General features: G+C 40.3%; 1 protein-coding gene across 1 annotated transcript in view; it reads right to left on the reverse strand.

Annotated features, from left to right (window-relative positions):
- LOC139410896 (bone morphogenetic protein 1-like) overlaps positions 1 to 22,515 on the reverse strand; it is a 51,393-nt gene extending 28,878 nt beyond the window's left edge. Inside the window, exon 1 of the mRNA XM_071156543.1 lies at positions 22,160 to 22,515. Within this exon, the coding sequence (XP_071012644.1) occupies positions 22,160 to 22,304 (145 nt within the window). The 5' untranslated portion in view covers positions 22,305 to 22,515. The remainder of the gene's footprint in view (positions 1 to 22,159) is intronic.
- Between the last annotated feature and the right edge of the window lie 690 nt (positions 22,516 to 23,205).

Consider the following 23,205-nt stretch of genomic DNA (forward strand, 5'->3'; position numbering starts at 1 on the left):
TGGCTGCAAGATAGGGCATGCTCAGAGCTCAGTATGCAGGTTGAAAATACCATAAGTCAAAGGGATCCTATCATTTGCACTCAGAAAAACACTCAATCACTGTGAGTGTCACCAAATCCCCAAAACATTAAAATAGACTATTCGTACTCAGCTCAAATACAGACACTCTGTGCCAAGAGAATACAGTGGCCTTCAGAAAGTGTTCATACCCCTTGACTTATTCCACATTTTGTTGTGTTACAGCCTGAATTCAAAAACAATTAAATCATTTTTTTTTTTTTAATCGCTCACTCATCTACACGCAATACCCCATAATGAGAAAGCAAAAACATGTTTTTCAAATGCTTTGCTAATTTATTGAAAATGAAATATAGAAATAGCTCATATACATAATTATTCACACCGGAGTCAATACTTTGTAGAAGCACCTTCGGCAGCGATTTCAGCTGAGTCTTTCTGGGTTAGTCTAAGAGCGTTGCACACCTGGATTGTACAATATTTGCACACTTTTTACAATTCTTCAAGCTCGGCCAAGTTGGTTGTTGATCACTGCTAGACAGCTATTTTCATGTCTTGCCATATATTTTCAAGACGATTTAAGTCAAAACCGTAACTAGGCCACTCAGGAAAAGTCAATGTCGTCTTGGTAAGCAACTCCACCATAGGCTTTATTTGGCATTGTGCTTTAGCTTAAGTTCCTGCTGAAAGGTGAATTTGTTTTATTCCGTTACTTTTTATCCCAAAATAACTCCCTGGTCTTTGCCGATGACAAGCATACCCATAACACGATGCATGCAGATGCTTGGAAATAGGCCTCATTGGTCTCATTGTGAAATCCCTGAGTAGTTTCCTTCCTCTCCGGCAACTGAGTTAGGAAGGACGCCTGTATCTTTGTAGTGACTGGGTGTATTGATACACCATCCAAAGTGTAATTAATAACTTCACCATGCTCAAAGGGATCTTCAATATCTTCTTTCTAAAAAAAACTCCATGGTCTTTGGTCTTTGTGGTTGAATCTGTGTTTGAAATTCACTGCTCATCTGAGGTACCTTACATATAATTGTAAGTGTGGGGTACAGAGATTAGGTAGTCATTCAAAAATCATGTCCTGAACTTATTAAGGCTTTCCATAACAAAGTGTTTGAATACTTATTGACTCAAGACATTTCAGCTTTCTTTTAAAAATGTATTTACCAAACACTTCACTTTGACGACATGGGGTAGTGTGTAGGCCAGTGACACAAAATCGTAATTTAATCCATTTTATATTGAGTAACACATTTGCATAAAGTTTATTATTTCAATTCATAAGATTCTTACAATACATTTAGAGATTTTTTTAAATACTTTCAGACATTCAATTTGAACGGACTCCTCAGTTTCCAGGATATCCGCCAGTGTTTTAATGTCCCAGGCCCATCATTTTGTCTTTACTTTCAACTCCACCTATCCATGCAAGCCTACGGGGTCCCCTGGGGAGCAGCACTAGCAGAACACCCATTGGTCAAACTTCTAATGGACAGACCCCCCTCAAAGGGAGTTGTTTTTAATATCTATTGTTAATTAATTCTAGCAGGAGAAAAATCATTAACTCTTGCTGACAGACAAATAAATTGGGAGACAGAATGGAAAAAATATATCTGGATCATCTAGAAACCCCAATCACCAATTAATTAATAAAAACATTTGCTATAGAACCTACCTGGCGGTTAGAGCATTGGGCCAGTAACCGAAAGATTGCTGGATCGAATCCCGAGCTGATAAGGTAAAAATATGTCGTTCTGTCCCTGAGCAAGGCAGTTAACCCACTGTTCCCCGGGCGCCGAAGACGTGGATGTCGTTTAAGGCAGCCCTCCGCACCACTCTGATTCAGAGGGGTTGGGTTAAATGCGGAAGACACATTTCAGTTGAAGGCATTCAGTTGTACAATTGACTAGGTATCTAACACCTCAAAGAATACATCACATGGGCATTCGTCCATCGCCATTATGTGAGTTCTGCACCACAGGGGACCTTGGTACTTTTCAGCATGTGCTGTGGAAATGCCAGGGGGTGGTTGAATTCTGGGGGAAAGTTAACAATGTCATCTCTGTACTTATAGATAAAATAATGCCATTAGATCCAATAGTGATGTTGCTTTGTGATGACTCTGATTGGCACTTGTCAGAACGCCAAGGGAGAGTGTGGTTGGCAGGAACCACAGCTGCTAAGAAGATTATTTTACAAAGGTGGATTCCACCTCATCAGTTACCATTGCAACAATGGTTGCTCACATTTAAGGAAATTGTACTTATGAAGCTCTCCACGGCCAGGATCCACCAGGGCCAAGGTGTCCACTCTCCACGGCCAGGATCCACCAGGGCCAAGGTGTCCACTCTGGACACATGGATAAAAGCAGCAGCGGACATTTCTGAACTCTTAACCACCGGGCCTTTACATCCATGAAATTACTAGGTAATATAAATGTATTTGTTTTTATTTCATGATTTATTTGACTTTTTATTTTTAAAAGTGGTGTGAATGCTTTCTGAAGACTTTGTATCTGATCACTACAAGCTACCAGCTGTCCATACAGTATGCAATGGATACAAACTGACTGTCACAATGCTCTTTTATCCTCTTGTTCTTACTTTTGATTCCAAGAACTGACAGCATTAAAGGATGAGAGAATAGAAAGCACTTCGACAAAACCAACATCAATTTGGGTCTGTCACCGAGAGGACAGGGAGCACTCTTTCCACAGTGGAAGATAAAAATGTAGCTGCAATTAGATGACTTAATTTATGAGAGTAACCCTGCTTTACCTAATACGTAATGCTACAGTAATACTAAACTGAGTTACACAGTTATTAACATTGATTTATTGGCCTAATGCTAGAACCAACTAACCACACAACAAGTTGCAGGATTGTCCCCACCCCCACCCCGCTGCCGTGCACAGAGGGCTAATGTACTTTCCGTCCATGGCTGAGACCCACTCAGCCACAAAACATTCTGGGGACAAGCTCTTAATCCAGCGTATAATTGTTCCCTGACAACAGCTAAGATTGAAGTGAGCAAATGCACAGCCCCGGCGGCATTAGGATTCATTTCCCCCGGGCTTCCCAGTCGTCCTGGAGACGCTGCAGGTTTAGGGAAAGTCTCCCAGGGATTGAAAATTAATCCCCATGTCTACTGGCTTTAATTATCCACGGACAGAGACAGAATCTCTGGATTCTTCAATATGGAGCACCGGGCAGAGGACAGGATGGCAGTCATTGCACTGGCCAGTTGATTTTTAAAACAGAGAAACCCCACTGCATGTGCACGACTGTCAAAACAGACTGAGCAGAGAAAGACTAGTAATGAAGATTAAAACCCAGAGAAAGAAAGAGGCAGATGGGAGCAGATCACTATTGAGCACAGCATTGCCGCCACTCTCTTTCCAGCAACATTCATTACCTAAATGACAACAGCTGCAGCCATGGTATTAATTTCAACAGAAATGTAAAGGTTGAACAATTTGATCATTTCCGCTCTAAGAGATTGTTCCATTCCAGTTTAAAGATGATATGGTTCTCAGTGTCCTAACATAAACATCTATTGTGGAGAGACACAAACAGGCATTTTCATTTACGTGCCACACTTAGTGGCTGGGACAGAGATGCTGTTCATCACTGTATGGGACATACTGATTGTATGGGACATACTGACATAATATTGATTGCACTTTGTGTGTTACACTTTCTCCCTCTCCTCCCCCATCGCTGGAATGTGTCTTTAGATCATCTTAACCATCATAATACCTTTCATCTCAGACCACCCCCATCAATCAGTTTGGCCCGTCAGATTACGCACGAGATCTCTATCAAATTAAACACCATTTGATTCAGGGAATTCCCAGGACACGGCCTCCTTGGTGTAAGACACACACCATGACTGAATTGCAGATTTGCGCAAACAAAAACCATACAACTTTATGTACAATGACTACTTTTAAGAATTTTCACTGAAAATTTTACAAAAATACATTTACTGGTAGAATTGTGCAGATGCAAAGTGTGGTAACCGAATTTTGGTAAAATCTCCCTCGGTTTTTTTATGTGACCATGTTTTAAAAAAACTCAGAAAAATTTGTTTCCCGAATTAAGATTCAAAGATGTCTGCAGAAAGAATCGCCTGTCAGCTATGACTTGACACCTTGAGTTTGAAAATAATCTCTTGTGGTTATTGAACTACAGTAAGTGAAGTGTATTTACACCTGGTAACAGAATTTCCCTGCAGCGGAGTATAGTTCAGTTCATTATAGTGTAGGGCTGTGACGCTACCAGTATCGCAATATTTTTTCCATGGCAAACATGAAAACGCGATGTAGGTCTCCTTGGTCCTGCTGTATGTAAAATAGTGTGCTAAAACTTGGAAAATAAATGTGACTCTGGATCACAACATAATGATGTTTGTTTCCAACATCATGGCTGTTTTGCTAAATTAGTTAAATCCGCTTCGTGTTTTGTTTCCGTGCCACGATACTAACGAGTATTGCGATACTGGTATCGTCCCGGCACTATTAGTGTACTTTTTAATTTGATTTCTTTTTTATTTCACCTTTATTTAACCAGGTAAGCTAGTTCAGAACAAGTTCTCATTTACAACTGCGATCTGGCCAAGATAAAGCAAAGCAGTGCGACACAAACAACAACACAAAGTTACACATGGAATAAACAAGTGTACAGTCAATAACACAATAGAAAAAAAATAGGTCTATATACAGTGTGTGCAAATGGCGTGAGGAGGTAAGGCAACAAATAGGCCATAGTAGCGAAGTAATTACAATTACAAGCAAATTAACACTGGGGTGATAGATGAGCAGATGGTGATGTGCACGTAGAAATACTGGTGTGCAAAACAGCAGAAAAGTCAATAAAAACAATATGGGGATGAGGTAGGTAGATTGGGTGGGCTATTTACAGATGGGCTATGTACAGCTGCAGCGATCGGTTAGCTGCTCAGATAGCTGATGTTTAAAAGTTAGTGAGGGAAATATAAGTCTCCAGCTTCAGCAATTTTTGCAATTCGTTCCAGTCATTGGCAGCAGATAACTGGAAGGAAAGGCGGCCAAAGGTAGTGTTGGCTTTGGGGATGACCAGTGAGATATACCTGCTGGAGTGCGTGCTATGGGTGGGTGTTGTTATCGTGACCAGTGAACTGAGATAAGGCAGAGCTTTACCTAGCATAGACTTATAGATAACCTGGAGCCAGTGGGTCTGATGATATGTAGCGAGGGCCAGACGAGTAGAGCATACAGGTCACAGTGGTGGGTGGTATAAGGGGCTTTGGTGACAAAATGGATGGCACTGTGATAGACTGCATCCAATTTGCTGAGTAGAGTATTGGAAGCCATTTTGTAAATGACATCGCCGAAGTCGAAATTCGGTTAGATAGTCAGTTTCACGAGGGTATGTTTGGTGGCGTGAGTGAACGAGGCTTTGTTGAGAAATAGGAAGCCGATTCTAGATATAATATAACCGGATTGCGCAGCAGAGAAGGTACAGTGGGATTCGAAATTATCAGTGATCTGTTTATTAACTTGGCTTTCGAAGATTATAGAAAGACAGGGCAGGATGGATATAGATCTATAAAAGTTAGGGTCTAGAGTGTTACCCCCTTTGAAGGGCGGGATGACCGCGGCAGCTTCTCAATCTTTAGGAATCTCGGACGATACGAAAGAGAGGTTGAACAGACTGGTAATAGGGGTCGCAACAATGGCGGCAAATAATAATCGGGCAAGTATCTGCAGGGGTGCGGAGCTGTTGGCCGGGGTTGGGGTAGCCAGGAGGAAACATAGAGAAATACTTATTGAAATTCTCGATTATCGTGGATTAACGGTGGTGACAATGTTACCTAGCCTCAGTGCAGTGGGCAGCTGGGAGGAGGTGCTCTTATTCTCCATTGACTTTACAGTATCCTAGAACGTTTTGGAGTTAGAGCTACAGGATGCAAATTTTCTGTGTGAAAACGCCAGCCTTTGCTTTCCTGACTGACTGCGTGTATTGGTTCTTCCCTGAAAAGTTGCATATCGCGGGGACTATTCGATGCTAGTGCAGTCCGCCACAGGATGTTTTTGTGCTGGTCGAGGGCAGTCAGGTCTGGAGTGAACCAAGGGCTATATCTGTTCTTAGTTCTACATTTTTTGAAAGGGGCATGCTTATTTAAGATGGTGAGGAAAGCACTTTTAAAGAACGACCAGGCATCCTCAACTGACGGGATGAGGTCAATATCCTTCCAGGATACCCGGGCCAGGTCGATTAGAAAGGCCTGTTCTCTGAAGTGTTTTAGGGAGCGTTTGACAGTGATAAGGGGTGGTCGTTCGACCGCGGACCCACAACGACCCACAACGAGGCAGTGATTGCTGAGATCCTGATTGAAAACAGCAGAGGAATATTTGGAGGGCAAGTTGGTCAGGATAATATCTATGAGGGTGCCCATGTTTATGGAATTAGGGTTGTACCTGGTGGGTTCCTTGATAATTTGTGTGAGATTGAGGGCCTCTAGCTTAGATTGTAGGACTGCCGGGGTGTTAAGCATATCCCAGTTTAGGTCACCTAACAGAACATACTCTGAAGATAGATGGGGGGGCAATCAATTCACATATGGTGTCCAGGGCATAGCTGGGAGCTGAGGGGGTCTATAACAGGCAACAACAGTGAGACACTTTTTTTCTGTAGAAATTCATTTTTAAAATTAGAAACTCGAACTGTTTGGGCATAGACCCGGAAAGTATGACAGAACTTTGCAGGCCAACTCCTCCCCCTTTGGCAGTTCTATCTTGACAGAATTATTTTTAGTTGGGTATGGAAACCTCAGAATTTTTGGTGGCCTTCCTAAACCAGGATTCAGACACGGCAAGGACATCAGGGTTGGCGGAGTGTGCTAAAGCATTGAGCACTCAACTATAGTGTGCTCTACTGTGTACTCTATTCTACTGTACAATACAGGACTGTGCTGTACTATACTATTTTTCTTTACTGTACTCTACTTTACTGTCCAAACTTGTGAAACATAGACGTCTATGATTGGTTCAGATTTGGTCCAGACCAGACTAAATCTGAACCAATCATGGAAGTATATGTTTTGGCCAAATGAAGGCCGGTCCAGACGGCCAGGGCGGACTAACCAAATTGAAAACTACTTTTCAATGTCCATGGACTTCCGGTGTCGGACCGTGCACAGTGGGTGAGGATGTTGGTTACAGTAAATGCCTAAATCAGCGGTGGGCAACTCCAGTCCTCGAGGACATGATTGGTGTCACACTTTTTCTCCATCCCTAGCAAACACAGCTGATTAATCAAATTACATTCTAAACTGAAGATCATGATTAAGTGATTATTGGAGTCAGGTGTGTTAGCTGGGGCTGGGGCAAATCTGTGACACCAATCAGGCCCTCGAGGACTGTAATTGCTGTCAGTAAGAGCCGGGAGATGTGACATTCATTGGAGAGAGATAGAGGAGAGAGACAGGGATTGTCCAGATTTTTCACACTTGCTTTGACCATCAGATGACAGAAAGAGAAAGTTTCAGCTGAACATAACAGTACGCCAGTGGAAGGGAGGACAGTAGCAGGTGACTATGGTTTGTGAGTACTGTACTGTGCTGTCCAAACTTGTGAAACCTAGACGTCTGATTGGTTCAGCCAATTCAATTGCAGAAATTCTGTTACCAATTTTTCTGAAATTCTGTTACCGATTTGGTAACAGAATGAGTTTTAATCACTTAATAATTCAGAAACTAAATTGATTTCATTAAAAACTAACAAATTGATAGTTCTAACTTTACTTGCTAGTTATGTGAACTTTTATTGTCCTCCCTCAATTAGAAAATATCTTAAAGATGTGGGTTTTTGGTAACAAGGCTATGTTTCTTAAACTTACAGAAGGTGGACAACATTTTCCTTTACTTCTACTTCATTGTGTTTTGATGTATTTCTAATACATGTATTTCTAATACATAAATATTTTTTCTGGTAGATGTTTTCTAAGACCCTATTTCCCTCTGTTTGAAAATAAATCAAAGCCTTAGCTTATTCCTAATTTTTAGGATGGAAAGTGGTAGAAAAATGTATATAGGCCTTAATAATAAAATAAAATAAACAGACTCTTGGCTTCCATTTGACATGCTCCTATGAACTTCACATGTTGGTGCTCTTAGATCCTTTTACATGGAAATGACCCTTACTGACACTATTTACTGATTATTCTCCCTGTGTGACCACCAGGACACCACATCTGGTACAGTAAAACTACAAACAACCTCTAAAAACCAACACCACTATCACATAAAGGAAAGTAGGATCACTAGGAGACTTGGACTTCTGTAGTACTCAGTTTGCCTGAAAAAAGGGGATATTTTCCTATCAAAGACCCTGAGATGAGATGTGGAAAAGGACAGCTGACGTGGGCTTGAAATGCATTACAATGAAATGGCAATGCCTTTCACAGTGAGGGTGTTTTGAAAACAAACAAGCATTTGAATTCTAATGGCAGCCAATAGTGTATTGCGTTAAGATGATTACCATCTGATGACAGGGTAAGTATCACTTTTCAGGTTTCATTCTGTGAATGCCAACCCTATCTGACTTCACACATGTTGGCTACAGTGTGTCAGCAGGGTGATACCCTACACTCATGGCACATTTCCACACAGGATTTACCCAAAAGGCACAGACTTTTCTGTTTCCATCTATGCGGGCCGGCACCCGTGTCTCAATGGGCCATGGCTCCGGCAGACCTGCTCTCACTTGGGGCCAAAGCAAGGCCACTGGTACTTTTCAGATTTCATTTAAATAACAATGGCTAACTGTGAACTTTAACACCACAACGCAACTGTTTTGATTATGCAGAGGTTGTCGATTCTTATCTTGTCCTCACTGTTAGTCCTAGCTATGGAAACACACATTTTTCTAATATTGTTACACTTAGTATAGGGTAACACTGGTTGTCGAGTTAAAATTGAGGCATCATTGTGCCTTCTGTGGCTGTATCTTTAAAATTCCAGAGAGAAAAATACAAACAAAACATCCAGGCACCACGAATAGTGAGGCAAACAGTGTTACAGTCTATGAAAAGCTTATAGTAAGAGGTGATTGGTGGGATTATGGAAGGTGGGAGTCTTGTAAATATTGTGCCCCTCTCCTTCTGGAAAAACAACTCCAGCTGTTTTTCTTGAGCAAATGCTTACCTTGATACTTCCTCACACTGCAATTTGAGCCCAAGGCAGGAGGGGAAAAAAAACACAACTAAGGTGTAATTCGGAGAGATTCCGGAGAAGCCTCAGGCTAAAGCCCCAGATTCTAAGAGGGGATTACGCTCCAATAAAAGCCTAGAAGTCTCATCAGGCACCACAGCAGAGATCAGTCCAGAGTCTTATTATTGACACCATGAAGGCAGCCACACGTCCAGAGCCACACGCCCAGAGCCTGTCTCTTCTAACGTATTTCAAACTCCATCAGGCCCATTAGCAGGATCTGATTTCCCATATTTATCCATGTCTAAAATGTCATCTTAAAATCATGACTGACATAGTGTTCTCCAATAGCTCCCATATCGTATAGCCATAACATTTTCAAATAATCATTAGAGTTTTATGGGATCATCATGTAACCATTATGTCTGTTATTACTCATATGCCATATCTTTGCGATGCATTTTTATGGCTAGTGGCTAGTGAAGAGTGGTAGCTACATAAAGTACAAATCAGAGATTAGAGAATTTACTTTAGAATTGTCATAGTCATTAGTCAAGCTGAGATAGGCTTAAATATGCACTGTGTCATGAAGAGACATCCAAGCTTCTTTAAATACATTTAAAAGGAGACTTTTAAAGAAACTACAGGTGGGGAAAACACTATTTCCAGTAATGGAGCTCAAATGAATAATTCAGACAAGACAAAATGAATGACAAATGGGACTGAACTGTAAAGAAGTGCCCTCTTTGCTTGTTTAGCTTCTCATTATTGTTGCTTAATTAGGCATGCTTTGAGTCATTTAAATGAGCACTCCCAGAGCATTTGTTATTTCTTAGCATTGACAACAAACATATTGTTCCCACTAATGCACCCAGATTATGACCACACCATGGCACCCTAATCACCTGAAAACTACAGGAGCAAACCTGTTGATATAAACTACATTATGTGTGGGCTGGTTTGTATACGTTCCATCTACCATGCATGGCTGCATACCCTGTAGATAACTAATTGCCTTGGGAGCTTTCTAGAAGCAGGTCCCAATAGTAAATAAATGGAGAAGTTCTACTTATTATTATTTATTTCTTTTTTTGTATTTTGGGGGGAGGGGGGTAGATCATTCATATTGCAGATTCCATCCATGTGATTGTCTGCATCATTTCCAAGAGTGTGCAAAGCTGTCATCAAGGCAAAGGGTGGCTACTTTGAAGAATCTAATATATATAATATATTTGTTTAACACTTTTTGGGTTATTACATGATTCCATATGTGTTATATCATTGTTTTGATGTCTTTGATGTCTTCACTATTATTCTACAATGTAGAAAATAGAACAAATAAAGAAAAACCCGGGAATGAGTAGGTGTGTCCAACCCTTTGACTGGAACTGTATATATTGAGAAACAGAAGCCCAGCATCCCGGAATCGCCTCTTCACTGTTGACGTTGAGACTGGTGTTTTGCAGGTACTATTTAATGAAGTTGCCAGTTGAGGACTTGAGGCGTCTGTTTCTCAAACTAGACACTCTAATGTACTTGTCCTCTTGCTCAGTTGTGCACCGGGACCTCCCACTCCTCTTTCTATTCTGGTTAGAGCCAGTTTGCGCTGTTCTGTGAAGGGAGTAGTATACAGCGTTGTACGAGATCTTCAGTTTGTTGGCAATTTCTCGCATGGAATAGACTTCATTTTTCAGAACAAGAATAGACTGACGAATTTCAGAAGAAAGTTCTTTGTTTCTTGGCCATTTTGAGCCTGTAATCGAACCCACAAATGCTTATGCTCCAGATACTCAACGAGTCTAAAGGCCAGTTTTATTGCTTCTTTAAAATCAGCACAACAGTTTTAAGCTGTGATAAAATTATTGCAAAAGGGTTTTCTAATGATCAATTAGCCTTTTAAAATGATAAACTTGGATTAGCTAACACAACGTGCCATTGGAACACAGGAGTGACGGTTGCTGATAATGAACCTCTGTACGCCTATGTAGATATTCCATTAATAAAAATCTGCCGTTTCCAGCTACAATAGTCATTTACAACATTAACAATGTCTACACTGTATTTCTGATCAATTTTATGTCATTTTAAATGGACAAATCTTTTTTGCTTTTCTTTCAAAAACAAGGACATTTCTAAGTGACCCCAAACTTTGAACGGTAACGTTAGTATATAACATTCTATTGGTTGCAAGAATGTTGTATAATAATTTAAATGCAAAAAACAAAAGTGTTGAATCCAGCGTTATTTTGTGCATTAGTTCATAATCCATGTGCCATGGAATCGGTACATCAAAAATCTCTTCCCAACTATTTTGTAATATATGGCACAGCTGTTAATTGTTTGGTCCTTAAATTAAACTGGTATACTTTAACCATTTTTCTTTAACCAATTTCGGTCTTTAATGCAGTTCTTTACTTTCCCCCCCTTTCACTTGCCTCTTCCATTTTTGCGGTAATGCTGCAATAAGCACACATTTCCATATGTCTGTGTTAGCTGCATGTATGACATAACTCCACCAGTCCTATTTATGATATCATTTACAAAGACTATACCGTTTAAATGTAGTTTTCTCCAAAAATAAGAGATGGAGAGTTTAGTTCTAAATCAACAAACCATATAACAGACATTAAAAAATTGGTTTACAACAACGCTGATATTTTAGATGTTTTTGTTTTGTTGACTAATATAATCACCCATCAAATTCTCTCCCAATGACAAACATCTGGCTCTTGCTGTCTAAATCACACAAGTAATATTTCACTAGATCTGTTTGAGAATAACCTTACCCGCTCGGATCCCATTTTTTGAGGAGTGATTTGTATTCTGTGATTTAAATATCCAGGTTTCGAACCATTGAGTAGCACGTGAGGTCTCTTAGAGAACATGGCCTCAAGATACAAGCTCCCTCTGGGTCACACTATCAACAACTCAGGACACCTGAAATTAATTAGGGAATTATCCAACTAGACTCTTCAGATGACAAAGACATCAGAGTAGACAGCTGCCTTCCAAACATCCCCTATCACCCAGGATCCATTGTTTATTATCAAGTCAGAGACTAGCTCATAGTCAAATGCATAAGTAACGGTGGGGATGATTAAAGGTTGACTGCATGCATGCAATCCTCAGGGCCAGTTATCAGCTCCCAGATAAGCTGCCAATGGGCTTCACTCACCTTACGCTGGCGTGGCCAGTCTGCCCTCCACCTTCCAGCAGCTCTGGCCTGGCATGGTGTGAATGACCTACAGTACAGTCTGTGGGAACTGCCAGGGACAGTCAGAGGAGAGAGGAGGGGGGTGGGGAAGACAGGAAAACCACTTGCATAAGCGAGGGCAGGGGGTTGCTTGAGGCTGGTCTCCTCCTCACCCTCCCTATAGGCTACAGCACGTCTCTTGGTAACGCTTACAGCAGAGGAGCTCAAACGGAGGGCAAAGCCTGTTGTAGCCCACAGACTTCAAATGAAATGATGTCAGAATACAAATTAGAAGGATATATGATTTCAAATCCAACAGACTCAACCCTTGAAAGAAGCTCCTTGGTAGATTAAGTCATCTACCCCACAATGCAAACTCAAATGTCAAGTCAGTTTCGGCTCTCTTGAAGATCTATCATGATTTAAATACAGGTGGCATTGAGCGTGACTTGCATTTTCTATATAGAATTATAGAATGCACTCTTTTTGTTATATATAAAATGAGTGGACCTAATCTTAATAGGTTCTTACAGTAAACAAGTTGCTGGGATGCTGCCATGGTTGGAGCTCTGAACTAAGGCATTTTCTATCAGATAACTATCGGCTTAAAATTGATTTTCTCCATTTACAATTTATATTCATCCATTTGTAATGTTAGCAATTATATTTTGCTCAAGTAAACAATTTATTAATCTTGTAAGCTTGCAAGTGCACTAACCACTGTTGACCTAAAGCTAACCTTGAAAGCAGCAGACTGCTATCAAATTGACTAAATGCAATGGTATCCTTTAGTAAAAATCGATACAGGCACTAGCGAAGGAACACAACACCACTGTCGATTGCTGACAGTGGTTGTCACCTTTTGCGAGAGAGCGTGAGTAAGTCAGTGAGCGAGTCATTGAGTGAAGAAGTTTGAGTGAGACAGCTGAAATGGGGCGGAGGCTAGAAATGGGTGGGAGTTGTACTTAACCGTCTTTTCAGAACCTGTCCTTAACATTGCCCACGGGTACATGTGAACACATTAACCCACTGTTCAAATTATGATGGGACTGGTCTACCATCACTACTAAAATATGTCAAGAAATGACTTCCTGACATTTGTTTGTTTGATTTTGGTCATTTGCTCCATCTAGACAAGTTAAAGATATCATGTTAGGTCAATGGAATAAGCAACGAGCAAAAACTGACACCTCGGACCTTTGATCTTCAGAAAACACTGCACATTTTTGTTCATGTTGCATCCTTAATTCCAGCCCATGATGAAGACATACTTGTTTACATTTAGGAATCCCACTTGGAGCACTTGTACTGATTGATTTACTCTGCTTCCAGGGGGCTCCTAACCATGAGTCAGATCCCACATGTTCCTATTTGTAAGTTAAACCATTTGCATGGACAACTGAGATGACAAATACTGATAACGTTGCTCCTCTAAACAGATCTGTGTAGATAGTAGAGGAAGCAACCTCTTGAACCCCCTGTAAAAAACATCACGTAATCCCGCCTTCCTACATACAAGAAAAGTATAAACAAGCTATATGAAATTAGAGCAGTGTGTGTGTGTGTGTGATGGATTCTGTATTGCAAAACACCACTTTTATTATGTTCTGCCTCTGGTCATTTCCATGTAAAAGGACCTATGACCACCAACATGTGGGGTTCATAGGAGCATGTCAAATTGGGTGTCAAATGAAAGCTAAGAGTTTATATATATATATTTTATATAGAGTTGAAGTTGGAAGTTTACATACACCTTAGCCAAATACATTTCAACTTGGTTTTTCACAATTCCTGACAATTAATCCCTGACATTTAATCCTAGGTCAGTTAGGATCACCACTTAATTTTAAGAATGTGAAATGTCAGAATAATAGTAGAGAGAATGATTTATTTCAGCTTTTATTTCTTTCATCACATTCCCAGTGGGTCAGAAGTTCAAATTCACTCAATTAGTATTTGGTAGCATTGCATTTAAATTGTTTAACTTTGGTCAAACGTTTCAGGTAGCCTTCCACAAGCATCCACAATAAGTTGGGTGAATTTTGGCCAATTCCTCCTGACAGAGCTGGTGTATCTGAGTCAGGTTTGTAGGCCTCCTTGCTCGCACACAATATTTCAGTTGTGCCCACACATTTTCGATAGTATTGAGGTCAGGGCTTTGTGATGGCCACTCCAATACCTTGACATTGCTGTCCTTAAGCCATTTTACCACAACTTTGGAAGTATGCTTGGTGTTTATGCTTGCGTACTATTGTTTGTACAGATTGTTTGTACAGATGAACGTGGAACCTTCAGGCGTTTGGAAATTGCTCCCAAGGATGAACCAGACTTGTGGAGGTCTACAATTATTTTCTGATGTCTTGGCAGATTTCTTTTAATTTTCCCATGATGTCAAGCAAAGAGGCACTGAGTGTGAAGGTTGGCCTTGAAATACGTACACAGGTACACCTCCAATTGACTCAAATTATGTAAATTAGCCTATCAGAAGCTTCTAAAGCCTTGACATCATTTTCTGGAATTGTCCATGGCTGTTTAAAAGGCACAGTCAACTTAATGTATGTAAACTTTGGATCCACTGGAATTGTGATAGTGAATTATAACTGAAATAAGTGAAATAATCTGTCTGTAAACAATTGTTGTAAAAATGACTTGTGTCATGCAAAGTCTATGTCCTAACTGACTTGCCAAAACTATAGTTTGTTTTAACAAGAAATTTGTGGAGTGGTTGAAAAACTAGTTTTAATGACTCCAACCTAAGTGTATGTAGACTTCAACTGTATGTATGTATGTATGTATATATTTTTTAATTAAGGCATATATAAATTTACACAATGTTGAACTAATATCAATATTTAGTTTAGGATAATTTTATCTGCCTTCTGTAAATTTAAGAAACATTGCCTTGTGTTTTGAAATTCATATCTTTAAGATATTTTCTAATTTCTCTTTCCCATATGAGGAGGGAGGATAATGAAAGTTCACAGAAGTAACAAGTAAAGGTGGACCTATCAGTTAGTTTGTGTTTTCACTGATATACATTTTGTTTATGAATTATTAAGTGATTAAAACTCTAGTCTGGAACCCTCTCTCCATCTCTTTCCTTCTACCTCATCCCCATATTATTACTTACGCTCTTGCTCTTTTGCACCCAAGTATTTCTACTTGCACATCTATCACTCCAGTATTAATGCTAAATTGTAATTATTTTCACCTCTAGGGCCTATTTATTGCCTACCTCCCTACATTTGCACACACTGCACATAGATTTTTGTGTTATTGACTGTACGTTTGTTTATGTGTAACTCTGTTGTTGATTTTGTCGCGCTGCTTTGCTTGATCTTGGCCAGGTCGCAGTTGTAATGAGAACTTGTTCTCAACTGGCCTACCTGGTTAAAAATAAAGGTTAAATAAAATAAAAAAATAAAAATGAACGCGACCTCTCCCGGCTCTTAATGACACTTACCCATGAGCCCCATCTCTTTCCTACGTAATTCTATAACCAGCATCCTCCACCAAATCAGAACCAATCATAGATGGCTATGCTTGGACAGCACAGTAAAAAAAACTAAAGTAGAGCTTATTACAATACAGTTGAGCACACTATAATGTGCTGTACTGAATCCTATTTAGGATACATCACCATGAAGGGAATGACATGCAACAAATCCATAACTATGCATTTCTGTGTAGTATTGATCAGGGACCCATGATGAATATCCGTTACCACAATTATGTTACCAAGTGTAAATCCACTTCACTTACTGTAGTTCAATAACCAAAATATATATATTTTTAAACGCAAGGTGTCATGTCATAGCTGACACTCAATCATTTCTGCAGACATCTTTGAAACTTAATTCGGAGCAGATATTTAAGAGTTTTGGAAAACGTGGTCACATAAAAAAACAGAGGGAGATATTACCGAAATTCTGTCCCAACTTTGCATCTGCACAGCTCTTCCAGTAAATGTGTTTTTGACAAATGTTCATTGTACATTTTTAAAAGTAGTCCTTGATCATAGAGTTATATGGTTTGTTAAACTTTGAAATCATTGGTTTTGGTTTGGCATACATTGTAAGTGAAAAAACTTAGTCTCAGCGCAATTCCGTTATCGTGGAATTGCCCAAATAGAGTGGCTGGGATCATGCTCAACCCAGCTTCTTCTCAGTAGAAAAACAGGACAAAGAATCCAGGCCACTGGGCTGAGGATAAATGAAGACAGAGGAGGAGAAGTAGGAGGAGGAGGACTGAACTAACAGGGACATGAAGGACTTTACACATACCATTCATCTGCATGATGCTGTCAAGCGAGAATGAGACAGACACAAGCGCCAAACAATTTAAGTACCAGGAGACATGTCTCTTGTCTGTACCCTAAATGCCTTCAGCAGATGGGGAAAATAATCTCTAGAAATTCACCAGACACTTTGGGAGACAGTGAATTCACAGCACATTGTTTATTACGATGACAACTGAGATATGCTCTTCCACACAAAATATATATGCCTATTCTGTTCTGAATGTTGTCATATTTGTAGAAGTAAACTAGCCAGAGGATGGTGTAATCAGATCTTGATGTAATCAGAATATATTGATTGGATTTAATTAGGCTACACATCTTGCCTGGGTTATAAATGAAGGACCCCTACAACCATAGCCAAAGTTTGGGGGGTGGGGGTAGTGCAGCTCAGCTAAACCTAGGGTATGGCAAAGCGGGGTGTGTTGAAATACACCCGCCAGTTGAAGCTCATTTACTGTACTTATACACAATTTTAAAACAATATAATGCTATTTGGAGAACAGCAAAAAAAAAAAAAAAATGTCCCCGACATTATCACGTCAATATTAGGTTTTAATGTCTGTGTACAATGCACTACTCAACCTCATACATATGCTCCACAGACTGGGGAACAGCGCAACATGAAAAAATAGATGCATAATACACGCTATCAAGGCCGACATTGACACTATGCCAGAAAAATCCTGCAAATGCATTGAAATAAAAGGCATACATAAAAGGAATTACTTAGGCCTACAATCGACAAGGACAAAGACAAACAACTCGACCAGGGAATTACGAAAAACCTAGACATTAAGGCAGTGTTCGTGATTCAGCACCGCTGAATGGACAGTGCCTCGGTACAGGTAGGCATAGTGGAGCTCCGTGGGGTGTGGCTGAATGGACAGCGTCTCTGTCTATTAGCCAGGTAGAATTAGGCTATTCAGTTTGTGGGCAGTTAGACATTTCCTGGGCAGAGTTGAGTAGCCTACAATGCTTATATGAAAATCATAACTGGCACGCAGATCTTTAGAAATTGTAGGATCAATTGTAAATTGTCACTCATATGAAAAAGATTGCAGACCCCCTGCTATATGAAGTCACCCTTGCTCGCACACGCTTTTTCAGTTCTGACAACACATTTTCTATAGGATTGAGGTCAGGGCTTTTTGATGGCCTCTCCAATACCGTGACTGTGTTGTCCTTAAGCCATTTTGCCACAACTTTGGAAGTATGCTTGGGGTCACTGTCCATTTGGAAGACCCATTTGCAACCAAGCATAAACTTCCTGACTGATGTCTTAAGATGTTGCTTTCCACATAATTTTCCATCCTCATGATGCCATCTATTTTGTGAAGTGCACCAGTCCCTCCCTCCTGCAGCAAAGCAGACATGATGCTGCCACCCCTGTGCTTCAAGGTAGGGATGGTGTTCTTTGGCTTGCAAGTCTCCCCTTTTTTACTTCTTAACATAATGATGTTAATTATGGCCAAGCAGTTCTATTTTTATTTCATCAGACCAGAGGACATTTCTCCAAAAAGTACGATCTTTGTCCCCATGTGCAGTTGCAAACCGTAGTCTGGCTTTTTTATGGCGGTTTTGGAGCAGTGGCTTCTTCCTTGCTGAGCGGCCTTTCAGGTTATGTCGTTATAGGACTCGTTTTACTGTGGATATAGATACTTTTGTACCTGTACCTTTTTTACATCATTTTCTGGAATTTTCCAAGCTGTTTAAAGGCACAGTCAACTTAGTGTATGTACACTTCTGACCCACTGGAATTGTGATACAGTGATTTATAAGTGAAATAATATGTCTGTAAACAATTCTTGGAAAAAATACTTCGGACATCTACTTTGTGCATGACACAACAAACTTGCAAAAACTATAGTAGGTTAATAAGAAATTTGTGGAGTGGTTGAAAAAAAGTTTTAATGACTCCAACCTAAGTGTATGTAAACTTCCCACTTCAACTGTAGGTACTGGCAGCTATAGCGATAAGTAAAAAAAAAGTTAGCCCAACTAGGTAATCATTTGCATGATCTCAATTATCATTCTGTCACTGCATGACAATGCACATTGTTATAGCCTGCAATTGTTATTGTCTTCGATAGGCCTACATGAAACCAAAATTGCACTAGCCTGCTGGGTGAAAAAATGAAAATAATAAATTAGGCTTACAGCTATCACAACCTATATTTTAATAGCAATAAAACAGCTTTTGGTTTCAAAAAAGGAGGACTCCCCTCCTCCCAATTAAAATGAACCTCTAGCTATCAGATTACAACAAGGCTTACAAGACCAAGTTCAAATGCCAACATCAAATTCAAAGCAATCAGTGTAACCGATGTGAAATGGCTAGCTAGTTAGCAGTGGTGCACGCCAATAGCGTATCAATCGGCAACGTCAGTCGCTTTGAAACCTTGAAGTAGTGGTTCCACTTGCTCTGCAAGGGCCGCGGCTTTTGTGGAGCGATGGGTAACGATGCTTCGTGGGTGTCAGTTGTTGATGTGTGCAGAGGGTCCCTGGTTTGAGCCCGGGTCAGGGCGAGGGGACGGACTAAAGTTATACTGTTACATTGATGCTGTTGACCCGGATTACTGGTTGCTGCGGAAAAGGAGGAAGTCAAATGTGGGGTGAGTGTAACCGATGTGAAATGGCTAGCTAGTTAGCGGTGGTGCGCGCTAATAGTGTTTCAATCGGTGACGTCACTTGCTCTGAGACCTTGAAGTAGTGGTTCCCCAAGGGCCATGGCTTTTGTGGAGCAACGGGTAACGATGCTTCGTGGGTGTCAGTTGTCTGCGTGCAGAGGGTCCCTGGTTCGCACCCAGGTAGGGGCGAGGGGACGGACTAAAGTTATACTGTTACATCAGCACACTGTCTAAACAGCTTATCGGCAAAGGAAATGGCACTGTCTCTGCCCTCTGCTTTCTAAAAGTGACAGAAAAAGGCGCACAGGCTGCTCTCCAATGCTCTGCATGGTCCTAAAGCCAGCCTTTACAGGTAAACAGCCATTGCAATTTTAAATCAGGATTGGAATGATTTTAGTCTACGTTTCTTGTTGTTGCCTCTGCTGGAGGGGGGTGCTGAGATTTTCCGGCACGCTAGAGACGGCTATATCGAATCGCTAATGCAGAACTGGTTAAGGCACAGTGTATAATATTGTTTTCTTTTTATTCTGGTTTTCAGGGGGTGCTGCAGCACCCTCAGCACCCCTACTTCCCGCGGCTATGCCTACAACCTAGGCTATGGGAGAATATCCATATGATAAGAGAAATACCACGTAAACAAACAACAGCCAAGATATATACACAGTACCAGTCAAAGGTTTGGACACACCTACTCATTCAAGAGTTTTTCTTGATTTTTACTATTTTCTACATTGTAGAATAGAAGTGAAGACTTCCCAACTATGAAATAAAACATATGGAGTCATGTAGTGACCAAAAAAAAGTGTTACATCAAAACATTGCATTTTATACATTCTTCAAAGTAGCCACCCTTTGAACTTGACAGCTTTGCAAACTCTTGGCATTCTCTCAACCAGCTTCACCTGGAATGCATTTCCAACAGTCTTGAAGGAGTTCCCACATATGGTGAGCACTTGTTGGCTGCTTTTTAAAATAATATATACAGTTGAATTCGGAAGTTTGCATAGACTTAGGTTGGAGTCATTAAAACTTGTTTTTCAACCACTCCACATATTTCTTGTAAGCAAACTATAGTTTTGGTAAGTCGGTTAGGACATCTACTTTGTGCATGACACAAGGAATTTTGCCAACAATTGTTTACAGGCAGATTATTTCACTGTATCACAATTCCAGTGGGTCAGAGGTTTACATACACTAAGTTGACTGTGCCTATAAAAAGCTTGGGAAATTCCAGAAAATTATATCATGGCTTTAGAAGCTTCTGATAGGCTAATTGACATCATTTGAGTCAATTGGAGGTGTACCTGTGGATGTATTTCAAGGTCTACCTTCAAACTCAGTGCCTCTTTGCTTGACATCATGGGAAAATCAAAAGAAATCAGCCAAGACCTCAGGAAAAAAATTGTAGACCTCCACAAGTCTGGTTCATCCTTGGGAGAAATTTCCCTGCTAGAGCTGCCTCGGTCAACTGTAAGTGCTGTTATTGTGAAGTGGAAACGTCTAGGAGCAACAACGGCTCAGCCACGAAGTGGTTGGCTACACAAGCTCACGGAACGGGACCGCCGAGTGCTGAAACGCAAAAACATCCACTGTCCTCGGTTGCAACACAAACGACTGAGTTCCAAACGGTCTATGGAAGCAACGTCACCACAAGAACTGCTCATCGGGAGCTTCATGAAATGGGTTTCCATGGCCGAGCAGGTTCACACAAGCCAAAGATCACTATGTGCAATGCCAAGCGTCAGCTGTAAAGCTGGCCATTAGATTCATGAGCAGTGGAAACGCGTTCTCTGGAGTGATGAATCACACTTCAGCATCTGGCAGTCCGATGGACAAATCTGTGTTTGCCAGAAGAACGCTACCTACCTTAATGCATAGTGCCAATTGTAAAGTTTGGTGGTGGAGGAGGAATAATGGTGTGGGCCTGTTTTTCATTCTAGTGTCCACATATTTTTGGTAATGTAGTGTATATTTAGAAGATCACATAGGCTCCCATTGAATGTAAACAGAATTGGGATTTAGAGTGGTCAGAACTGGAGATCATACATGAGGATAAATTAGACCAGGTGTGGACTACATTACAGCACCCCCTCCAGCTGCTTGTTTTCAGTGGTCACATGAACAGCCGGTGAAGTATTAAATGCACGTCATTTTGCTTAATGACAAAACCAAGTGGGTAACACTGGAGCCTCATAACATACTAAAATGCAGCGTTTTTCTTCACGATCAAGGCCTACTTAATAAGTGAACGTAAGATCGGTAGAAAGGATTATAATAGTTTCAACTGACAGTTCAATAGGTAGTTATTTAGTGCTCTCCAATGGATCTTTATTCTTCCAAGTTAGGCTATAACTCCTTAAAATCTCTTTAAATAGGCTATTCTAAAAATGCCATATTTTTTTAACTACACAGAAAGATCATACATCAAAAATACTTTCTATAAAGACATGACACAACTTTTAAACTAATAACATGTTTGCATTATGTTCCAGTTAAAATTAAAAACTTTTTTTTCTTTCATGCCTTTAACATTATACCCTGAGAAATGACATTGTCCTTATTTTATTTCAACGAGTGCCAGCTTTCCACCACTAGCTATGTCAACAGTAGGTTATGTTCAACGCGTGAATCAGCTAAACTATGACAATAGGTCAAAAATAAAGAAATATAAAATATCCTTATACCTTTTAAAACTCGATTCACCGCTGTCATTTCCAAATGCATTTCCTTCACTGACCACAAGCTTCCAGACACACAAAAGCATTTCGTGGCATGTTTGAGGTCCACATAAACGAGGTAAATAGCGTTCCAAAATCTTACCAGCTTTACAGGGATCCTTATAGTCGATAACATCTGAAGTGGCAGTAGGCTCCACATAGTAGCTTGTGTCTATTGCTTCTAAATCGATCGCAGATATCATGCAAAGGCAGGGTAGAAGAAACAAACATCTCGTTGTGAGATCCATGATTCGTGAGTAGGTTACAGCGAAAGACGAAAAATAAGAGATAAAGAAAAAGGGACAGAAGGAGAGAGAGAAAATGGGAGGTTTTGGGGAAATTAGATCTCTCCAGAGGGCGGGTTTAAAATCAGAGCTCAGCCTCTCCACAAAGTCTTGATTATGGGGCAGTGATTCGCTCCCTAGTCGTGCTCCGGGCTAGTGCATTTGCCTGCAAACTTCGGTGATCGTGGCACATCATCACGTTGGGATCTATGGAGAGGAGCCACAGCGATGGGGCCCCGTACCTACTCGTCTGTAAAATAGTTATTTATCTTAGTCTTTAATGAATTATAATCCCCAAATTTAACAAACATTATTGAATTGTGTAAACACATTTCATTTCAACAGCACAAGATCGGAATGTGCATGGTCAATACTGGAAAATTAAGAGCAACCAGTCTTATGTTTTTGTGTCCCATGTGTTCCTGTGCATATGAGAAATAAACTTGACTTGATTTGTGTAATTTGAAAGTAAGTAAATCGAAAACCTATCATTACAAAGTTACAAATAACATTTTGTGTTTCATCATCCCAAATGATCACACCCCTCTGCTCCCATAGTCGATATAAAGAAAGGCCAATGGAGAGGGATTGACACACACGCACACTTGCACACACACACTTTTATTCCTGGCTGGCATTGTCATCACTATTCTACTCAGGTGATTTATAAGTCACACAGTTCATCATGTATTTTGTCTGGTTGTAAAGAAACATGAAGCTGTTTATCAGACAGGCTTCCCCCTACTCCAGACACAAGGAAAAACCCCTCCATAGATGTGACTAAGATACCACAACACTTATCAATCTATAAATCAGATATCAAACTAACTATGCAATTAGAGACAAAAGGAAATATTAATTTAGA

This window comes from Oncorhynchus clarkii, chromosome 6 (genome assembly GCF_045791955.1).
Source record: "Oncorhynchus clarkii lewisi isolate Uvic-CL-2024 chromosome 6, UVic_Ocla_1.0, whole genome shotgun sequence".
In the NCBI taxonomy this organism is placed as follows: domain Eukaryota; kingdom Metazoa; phylum Chordata; class Actinopteri; order Salmoniformes; family Salmonidae; genus Oncorhynchus; species Oncorhynchus clarkii.